Source organism: Cotesia glomerata, linkage group LG2 (genome assembly GCF_020080835.1).
Source record: "Cotesia glomerata isolate CgM1 linkage group LG2, MPM_Cglom_v2.3, whole genome shotgun sequence".
Lineage (NCBI taxonomy): Eukaryota > Metazoa > Arthropoda > Insecta > Hymenoptera > Braconidae > Cotesia > Cotesia glomerata.
In genome coordinates, this window is record NC_058159.1 from 13,816,978 (window position 1) to 13,827,561 (window position 10,584).

General features: G+C 29.6%; 1 protein-coding gene across 1 annotated transcript; it reads right to left on the reverse strand.

Moving 5' to 3' along the window:
* Positions 1 to 9,778: 9,778 nt before the first annotated feature.
* On the reverse strand, positions 9,779 to 10,473 carry LOC123258936 (mitogen-activated protein kinase kinase kinase 20-like). Its single transcript, XM_044719192.1, has 2 exons — positions 9,905 to 10,473; positions 9,779 to 9,794 (listed from the first exon to the last, which is right to left on the reverse strand). The coding sequence occupies exons 1-2, from the start codon at positions 10,471 to 10,473 to the stop codon at positions 9,779 to 9,781; spliced, it is 585 nt and encodes a 194-aa protein (XP_044575127.1).
* Between the last annotated feature and the right edge of the window lie 111 nt (positions 10,474 to 10,584).

Here is a 10,584-nt window from a genome sequence, read left to right on the forward strand (position 1 = left end):
GAATTTTACGATATCTCACCCCACAGGGGTTGCGGGGATGGGTATAAACAATGGAAATTTTGAATTTTAAAGTTGTAGCTCTTACAGACTCCAAATTTTGTAGGAACTTTCTGTAAGTGATGGAAAAATAATTTATGAACGAATTCTACGATATTCTACCTCAAAGAGAATTGCGGGGGCGTTAACAATAAAAAATTCCCGTTTGTAAACTACAGCTCCCATATATTCCAAATTGGGTAAGAATTATCTGTAAGAGATGTAGAAATAATATACGAACGAATTTCACGATGGTTCACCTCACAGGGGTTTGTGGGGGTAGTTGTTAACAAATATAATTTTTATTTTCCAAGCTATAGCTCCTACAGACCCCAAATTTAGTAAGAGTTTTCTACATATAATATAGAAATTATTTAAGAACGGACTTTACAACGAATTACCTCCAATAAGGATCGCGGGGGTGGGTGTTAACAATAAAAAATCTTAATTTCCAAAATATAGCTGCTAAAAACTCTAAATTTGGTAAAAATCTTTTATTTCTTATGTAGAGATCATCTCACAATGAACTTCAATAAAGACTATTTCCGATAGGAATTTCGGGGATGGGTGCTAAAATCTAAAATTTTAATTTCCAAACTGTAACTTCTACAGACTCTAAATTTGGTGAGAATCTTCGTGTATGATGTCAAGCTCAGCTATAGCTCTTAGTTCTTATAAGAACGGATTTTCTCGAATTCTAACCCTAGAAGGGATCGCGGGGGTGTTAACAATGAAAATCTCTCATTTCCAAACAAAAGTTTCTATGGACTTGAAGTTTTGTTGAAACCTTTAGTTTATAATGTAGAAATTTTCTCGAATAGGATCTTATGAAATTCCTCTCCCATACAAGAGTGTGGGAGTGATGAGTAATCAAAAAAAATTTATACTTTTCAAATACAGTTCCTACAGATATAGAATTTGATAGAATCTCAAGAGAAACAGGAACTTACGGGAATGGCCTCCAAGGCCAACGGATTTAAATATTTTCCTTTTTTAATAATTATATTTTCTCACAACAATCGTCTCTTTGGCAGCGGCAAAAAAAGTCATTGTAAGGTTTCCAAAATTTAACTTTACATGTAGCTATTCACTCAACGGACTAAGAATTTTGCATACATTTTATTTTTGCTGATCACATAACCCATGAATTGTTCTTATTACCGGATCGCGGGAACGTAACAGATTGAAATGAATGCATTTTCTAAGCACTTGAGATGTGAAAAAGGAATTTGGCTATTTATTCTAAGAGAATTCGTTAAAACATGTACAAATAAGTTTCTATGAAAAATTGATGTCACGGAGGAAATTTAAATTAACGGCAAAATTCGTCACGCTTTAAGCTAGCCAAATTTCAACTTCACTTATGAGACGCGCAATTACTTTAACTGAAACTTTCAATGATCATTTCAAATTTTTTTCTTCGTTTCAGTCATTATTCATTTTTGGAAAAAAGCACTGGAATGTCATAGTGATTGCACATTAAAATTTACAATGAATATTAGCTAGAATAATCACAGGGATAAAAGGTACGGGCCAATCTGATGAAATTTGAAATCTGTACAAATCTAAACAATACTCCCATTAAATTTCAAGTCTAGATCTCTAAAAATACAATTCTATGAAGTGCCCAGCGGAGCGGGCGGGTAACAGCTAGTTTAATTTATAATTAAATAATAATGTCTATTCTTTTATACATGATAATAATTAAACCGACTTATAATTTTATTAGAAAATCCGATTGTAAAATAATAGAAATAATATTTAATTCAAGTTATTAATTAGTCAAACTCAAACATTAATCCAACATATTATAAACAATATAATATATATATTTTCATGTTATAGTTTATTATAATTTTTATTGTAATTTAATTTCAAGTTAATTATAAGTTAATTTTTATTATAAATAGATTTTAAAAAGGGTCTGTTAAATTAATAAAAATAGTTAAATAAACATAATGACTGTATTGCTAAAAGTGTATATTAGTGAAGTCCAACTTTCAGGCCGATAGGCTGAAATAAATATATATAGATATAGAGAAAATACATGTTAGTATAGAAGGATCATTTATATGTAGTAGAAAATGTGTGTGCTTATGTATTCCTTAGAGTGGATGTATGTATGGAAGTTATGGTGGGAGAAGAACGGAGTTTGAAGCTCTTCGGAAAAACTATGTAACGACACTTCTCACCGAGAGCTTAGATTGGTAAGATCACGTCATTGTAAACCTCAATTTTATATTTTGAAGCTTTTTAATATTTTGTCAACTTGAATAATAAATTGAACCCAACTAAATAATTTTGATCAAAATTAAATAACGTCTAAATAGAATTCTTTTATTTAAAATGATTCCTTTCCCGCGCTGAAAACGAGTATTTTAATACTCCCGGGCGAAAGTACTACAGTAAGTAAAGTTTTCAATAAATAAAAATTACATCCACTAGATGGAAGCATGTTATGTCCTGCGAGGTTACTAGATTCGCCGATGATGACACCTCGTGGACAAGTGGGTTGTTTATTGTCACGCGGGATTTTATTTTATAATTTAATTTGAAATATACTTAAAAATGACTGATTGAGATTGTGTGGCAAGGTATGATTTTAAATGATAAGAGTTCAATTGAACTTAATGTTGATGTTTATTTAGAAATCGGAGAGATGGAGTGAATAGTTACAGCTCTCGGGGAGAAGTGAAGTCACAAAGTCTCAACTCTGACTGCTCAGCTTCACGTTCCCCCACTATGGTTACACGTATACACCTATACTATTGCTAGAACTACTCTTATACATAGTGCGTAATATACTATCTTACATGTACTTATATAAACTTATTTATATATAACACTTATTATTCTTTAGGTGGCTGCGGCCGGCTTACATATTCATGTACCTGTATTTACCTGGCTTTAAATTCAGCACAGCGACCTAGGAAACCGCAGAAAACCTGGTCGAGGTACAGACAGTAATAATAATATAATATCAGATCGTTGTTAACAATGATTATCCTTATCTATTATTTATTATTATTTAATTAACATATATTCATTAGAATCAATTAACGTGTTATAATTTTAAAAGGCTTTTAAGGTATTATCTGCTCAATAAATTATATCAGATGCGGAATTTACTTTAATATTTGCTAATCATTTCTAAATTCAATTTAATACCATTTACTATTCAATTATTCCAATATGTAATTAAATTTGTCTAAAACCATTGTGACATTAAATCCATACATACATACACATGTTGTAGCGTCTAAATACTCATTTATTTATGTTATTTAGTTACTTAAAATAAAGTGGATAAATAAATTATTATTTATTTATTTTGTTGTTAAATTCAGTTGTAGTGCCTTGTTTTTTAGAGAACAAGAGACCGTTGAGTTTCCACACGTGTCTTTTATGGCTTTTCTTTTAAGGACTTGAAGTTGTCATGTGGCAAGGACACGTTCTGTGTTTACTCAAAGATTTTATGGTTTTTCAGAACCTAATACCATATTCCTTTGTATTATTTTCTCGACATTAAAGTTTCTCTTTCGAAGACACGTGTGCACTCAACGACCAAACTCAGCAATTAAATCAAATATTAAATCAACTAGGAATTCTGAATCTATTTAAAATATAAATATAAATTTAAATTATAAATGTAACTAATTAACACATTTAAATCATGGTTTATCTGACAAGTAGTGTCACCTGCCAGATGCAACCCAAAGCATTATAGTTATTACGACATAACACTTCCGTCTCTAGTGGATGTTATTTCTATTTATTGAAAACTTTACTTACTGTAGTTCTTTCGCCCGGGAGTATTAAAATACTCGGTTTCAGCGCGGGAAAGGAATCATTTTAAATAAAAGAATTCTATTTAGACGTTATTTAATTTTGATCAAAATTATTTAGTTGGTTTCAATTTATTATTCAAGTTGACAAAATATTAAAAAGCTTCAAAATATAAAATTGAGGTTTACAATGACGTGATCTTACCAATCTAAGCTCTCGGTGAGAAGTGTCGTTACATAGTTTTTCCGAAGAGCTTCAAACTCCGTTCTTCTCCCACCGTAACTTCCATACATACATCCACTCTAAAGAATACATAAGCACACACATTTTCTACTACATATAAATGATCCTTATACACTAACATGTATTTTCTCTATATCTATATATATTTATTTCAGCCTATCGGCCTGAAAGTTGGACTCCACTAATATACACTTTTAGCAGTACAGTCATTATGTTTATTTAACTATTTTTATTAATTTAACAGACCCTTTTAAAATCTATTTATAATAAAAATGAACTTATAATTAAATTGAAATTAAATTATAATAAAATTATAATAAACTATAACATGAAAATATATATATTATATTATTTATAATATGTTGGATTAATGTTTGAGTTTGACTAATTAATAACTTGAATTAAATATTATTTCTATTATTTTACAATCGGATTTTCTAATAAAATTATAAGTCAATTTAATTATTATCATGTATAAAAGAATAGACATTATCGTTTAATTATAAATTGAATAATAATTAAATAATGATTTAATAATAAATTAATAGTAAATTAATTAAATGATAATTATTAATTGTAAATTAAATACAAGATAATAATAATTATTAATTATTTTAACTTAATTTTGCTTAACTACAATATTATATAAAGTTAGATTTTAACAGTAAATGTTATTTAACAATTTTATTTTTGTTTAGTTACGAATGGTTTTGTATTATTCTTTGTTACTTTAGAACAAGGGTCTATTGAATTTCACACGTGTCTTTTACGACTTTTCCTCATAGGGTTTCAAGTTCCATGTGGTGAGAAATAGTCCTTGAATTATTCAAGTACTTTTTATGGGTTCTGAGAATTCGGTTACAATGTCCTTTTGTACCGAAATATGTTTTTTTATTTTATTTTATTTTATTTTGTAAATAAAACAGAGTTAACTAAAAGATGTTTATTACAACTGGTAAGAGTAAAAGCATTAAATAAATGATTTGAACATTTACTTCGAATATAAAATTTAACTAATTTTAATCATTTAATATTTATTAATTTGAATATTTGATTTGAATTCGCGCTCTCATAATAGATAGCGCTCTAATAACAGGTAGCGTCACCTGCTGGATGCACTAGGTGCATTACACTGGTGAATCTGAGATAGGGGAAAAATGGCGCCGCGTCATGACCGCGTGATTGAATTGTAGATGCTAGAGTCAGAGAGTCAGGTGACAGTTCCAAGTAAAATATCATGGCTGCTACATCGTTTAAAGAAATAGATCCGTGATAATTGTTTAAATTTCAAAAACAATAATAAAATTCAAAATAAACTTATGTCAGAGTTGAATTGACTGCAAATTTATTTCTGTATTGACGAGTGACGAAGAGTAATTATAAACAAGTGTTAGTTCTACTTAATTAAGTGAACAATAAATTCCAGTGTTTATAATTTTGGTGAAGTTATAGTTATTTTGAATAAATAATCATGGCTGAAAATTACATAAAACATTATTTTTTGGAAGATTATAAAATCACAGACATTCGAGAATTATTGATGAAGAATCATGAAATATCAATGTCAATCAGTACAATTAAACGAATTTTAGCTAGATTGGGATTGAAGAGAAAATATTTGCCTGAATCAAATATGAGAGATATAATTTCTGCTGCTGTTTAAGAGGTTCATTCATCTGGTTATAACTTAGGATATCGAAATTTGTGGAAAAAATTGAAATTGGAGTATAATCTGCAGGTGAAGCGAGATACTGTATATGAGATATTGAAAATACTAGATCCAGAAGGAATAGAAAATCGTTTTGGGAATAAACTTCGGAGACGACAATATCTTAGTCCTGGACCAAATTTTATGTGGCATCTTGATGGCTACGACAAATTGAAACAATTTGGATTTGCGATTCATGGTTGCGTAGATGGATTTTCTCGACAAGTTCTGTCATTGAAGGTAGCAACTCCAAATAATGATCCAGCCGTTACTGCGTATTATTATTTAAAAACTGTGAAGCAACTAAAATTATTACCGACAATTATCAGATGCGATAAAGGTTCCGAGAACGTACTGATTGGAGACTTGCAAACATGTTTGCGTACAAGACATATAGATAAGCTTTCTGGAGAAAGAAGCTTCATCCAAGGTAAAAGTGTAAAAAATCAAAGAATTGAATCCTACTGGGGGCGAATGCGTCAACATACAGTTGATTTTTACATACAATTATTCAAATGTATGGGAGAACGAGGTTTATTTGATGGTAGTAAATTACACATTAAGTGTATGCAGCTTTGTTTAGGTCAATTACTGAAATATCTTTTAGAAAATAATAAAAAGTTATGGAATGAACATCGCATAAGGCGACAAGCAGCTCAAAATCATCTTGGTGGACAACCCAACGTCTTATATCATTTACCTTATTTGCATAATTGTAGAGATTACAAAAAAACTGTCAGTGTTGATACTGTTGATCGACTTTTAAATGTCTTAACTAAAAAACCGCAAGTTTATGACCCGTCAATGAAGGAATTAGCTGAGCTTTTGATATCAGATTTTTCAATTCCTACTAATGCAACAGAAGCATTAAAGTTATATAAAAAAAATTTAAAAAGATGTACAGCATTTAAAAGACAACATTAGAATGTCCATCACTTCTCAAATAGTTTATTATATTATATAAAAAATGTTTTTATAATAATTGGAAGGTTTTTAACAATAAAATGAAATATTAAATTATGGGAATGAAAGTATATGAAATTTTATTTATTTTCCATTGCAGGGGATACCCGGGAAAAAATGATCAGATCTGATCAGACATGAACAGGCATGAGTCTTCAGGTCTGATCAGGTATGAAAAATGACCGGGTCTGATCAGACCTGGCCAGGCATGTTCAGGTCTGATCAGATCTGTTCATGTCTGACTCGATCAGGTCCATAAAAAAAAAAATCGGTGCCGACGGGGATTCGAACCGTACACCTCGCGCTCTTCAGACTGACACTTTACCTCTTGACCAAATGATTCATCTTAACTTGAGAGTATCTTTCGAGCTACTTCAAGTAATTCAAATTTTATACATGATTTATCCTTATAGTTAACGGAGTTCTATACCTAATTTATTAATTATTAATAATTAATCATATATTACAGTGATTTATTCGGAACGGCTATGTATTTTTTTTCGCTCCATTAACATATGGTTCTACACTGAGAGAGAATTTTATTCAATAGTAATAAAACAGTTTATTTGGACTTGAAAAAAAATTTAGTTAATATTAATAAAATTATATTTCATATAAATAAAATTATATTAGTATTTAATAAAATTTCATAAGTATTTAATAAAATTTTCTTAAATACTAATATGTGTTTATTAAAATAACCACGAACGACGCTTTCGTTTGCTGTCATTAATACGAATATTAAGTCATTAAAAGAAATAATCTCAAAAAAAAAAAAAAAATTAATATTCATCAATTAATTATAATATATTCAAATATATTTTCACAGTAAAAGTCTTTTAATAAATAGTATTAAGATTTTTTAACAAGACATCCTAACCTAACCTATTTGTTTACTTCATGACGAATCACATGTAGAGATTTTAAATAATAAAAATAAATAAATATTCGATTGAATTTATGAAATCATAGTCTTTATTTTTAACAAATGCGTCCCTACATTGTCTGGTTTTCTGCTTCTGTTTTCATTTTATTAAATAATGTCTAACTCTTATCGATTCATTTGTGAAATTTTTAAATTTAAGTGCATAAAAATTAACATCCACTCGGATAACAACAGTTGTAGACTTTGTATTTCAAAATATAGTTCCGACAAAATTCAATTTTACTTAATTATTTATTCAATTAATTACTGATCAATACTTGTTAGTTAGTTGATTAATGAATTTTCTTTTATATTACATGTAGATAAATATTCATTACATACTAAGAAACATTTATTAGTATTTAATAAAATTTTTATTAGTATTTAAGGAAATTTAATTAATATTTAATAAATTTTTATTTGGGATTAGCCAAATAAACGTTTTATTAAATAGTAATAAAATTTCATTACTATTAAATAAAATTGTCTCTCAGTGTTGGCTAGATATCAGACATGGACAGGTCTGATCAGGTCTGAGCGTATTTAAGGCTTCAGACATGAACAGACATGAGCAGGCATAAACAGGTCTGATCAGATCTGAACGTATTTAACGCTTCAGACATGAACAGACATGAGCAGGCATGAACAGGTCTGATCAGGTCTGAGCGTATTTAATGCTTCAGACATGAACAGGCATGAGCAGGCATGAACAGGTCTGAACGGATTTAACGCTTCAGACATGAACAGACATGAGCAGGCATGAACAGGTCTGATCAGGTCTGAACGTATTTAACGCTTCAGACATGAACAGACATGAGCAGGCATGAGCAGGCATGAACAGGTCTGATCAGGTCTGAACGAATTTAACGCTTCAGACATGAACAGACATGAGCAGGCATGAACAGGTCTGATCAGGTCTGAGCGTATTTAATGCTTCAGACATGAACAGGCATGAACAGGTCTGATCAGGTATAATTTCAGGCCTGATCATACATGAACAGGCCTGCTCAGGTCTAATTTCAGGCCTGATCAGATATGAACAGGTCTGCTCAGGTCTAATTTCAGGCCTGATCAGATATGAACAGGTCTGATCAGTCCTGATCATTTTTTCCCGGGTACATTCAAGTTAATTGACAACGTCGTCATGTTTACTGTGAGTAATACTTATTAAAGTGGTTACAAACTTTTGATAAATATAAAAAGTACTAAAAATAAAGAGCTCCTTGATATGAAAAATACAGAAAATTAATATACTAGTAATAAAATATTTAAAAGAACTTATTATTCCAGACAAATGCTTATAAATAATAAAGACTTGTTTTATGTTAATAATTTTTCACTAATGTACTGGAATATTTTTACTGTCCGTAAAAAAAGCCTTTTGCTTATTTCTAAACAGTCTTGAAAATCGTGTAATTACTAAACATTATATTAATCTCTTCCGAATTCTAAATATACTACTCAGTATTGCAAAAATCACAAAAAAAAAAAACGCTATCAACTTTTAGTTGAATTTTCAATATCAAATATTTTCTTATAAATATTAATAAACATTGTTACAGATAAACATGTATCAATAATAATGAAGTATTTATAACGTTAGATAGAATTGTAAATATCGACGTCATTATAACATTTCTATACTTTTATCTTAGGTACAGTAGTTAAAAATAATATATTAAATACATTAAATATAAAAGTTTTGTAGCTACACTAATGAAATGTAGTCATTTAATATATTTATCAACTTTAAATAATATTTTGTAATTGAGATAATAAACCACGGGGCTTAGATAGAAGGAGCACGAACGTATAGTGTCAGAAGTGTCCACGAAAAGTAGAGAAAATAAAGTTTCATTACAGAGTGCGCTGCAACTGCTGCAATCCAGTTTTTGAATTTAGCGGTTAAGAGGTTAAAGCGGGGTAAGCTATACTTAACCTACAACTCCAATACTTACAAATTTTCCAATAAATAATTAAGAATTCGAAAATAATATTAAAATAACAAGTTAACAGCACATTTAATTTTCTAACTAAATTGTTACTTTTATAATGACTTAATTATTTTCAAATTTTTAAGTAAATAATAAATTATTTCATATAAAAAACTGAACGTATTAAGAGAAGGAACTACTGAATAGATTTAAAATTATTAAATTTATTTTCTACAAAAAGCCTTATAATCATAAAATACCAAAAATAGTATTAACGATGAATAAGCTCCGTGTAATAAACGCTCAAACATTTTAACCAATATTAATGCCGTTGGTCGCTCTGTTGGCTCTTGATTGAAACAGGCGCTTATGATTCCTTGTAAAACAGATGGTATATTTGTTAGATCCGGTTTCAATCTTTTCAATAATAATTCACGCAATGCGTGTGTTGTAAATTTAGGTTCGATAATCCAAACCTCTCTTTCACAAAAAAGCTCGACTAGGCAACATGCCATAGCCCATACATCAGTCGGCTTCATTGCTGGTAAATTTTGGACGATTATTTCGAGTGCCATAAACATAGGAGTGCCTCGAAAATTATGGCCAATGATAGTGTTTAATGGAGATGAGGAATCAATGTCAGAGATCTTACTGAGGCCTAAATCACATAATTTAACCATCAGATGCTCATTGACCAAAATTTTTTCAAGTTTAATATCTTTATGAATAATACTACAGGTTAATTCATGAAGATATGACACTGCTTGACATATTTGCAAACATATTTCATAATTTTCTTTTCTTTTCGGGGAGAATTCTAAATTTTCAGGCCGATTGTTTATGAATTGTCGTAAGCTTTGACTTCTGAAGTACTCCATTACAATATACCAATATTTGTCTGCGCAACAAGCTGCCATAAGAGAAATGATATTAGGATGTCGAACAGTATCCCACACCTTCAGTTCTCGTATAATATATTTTGAATTTTC

Bases quoted from the DNA above. Each gene is read 5' to 3' on its own strand.
- LOC123258936 (XM_044719192.1), bottom strand. From the start codon at position 10,473: ATGGAGTACTTCAGAAGTCAAAGCTTACGACAATTCATAAACAATCGG.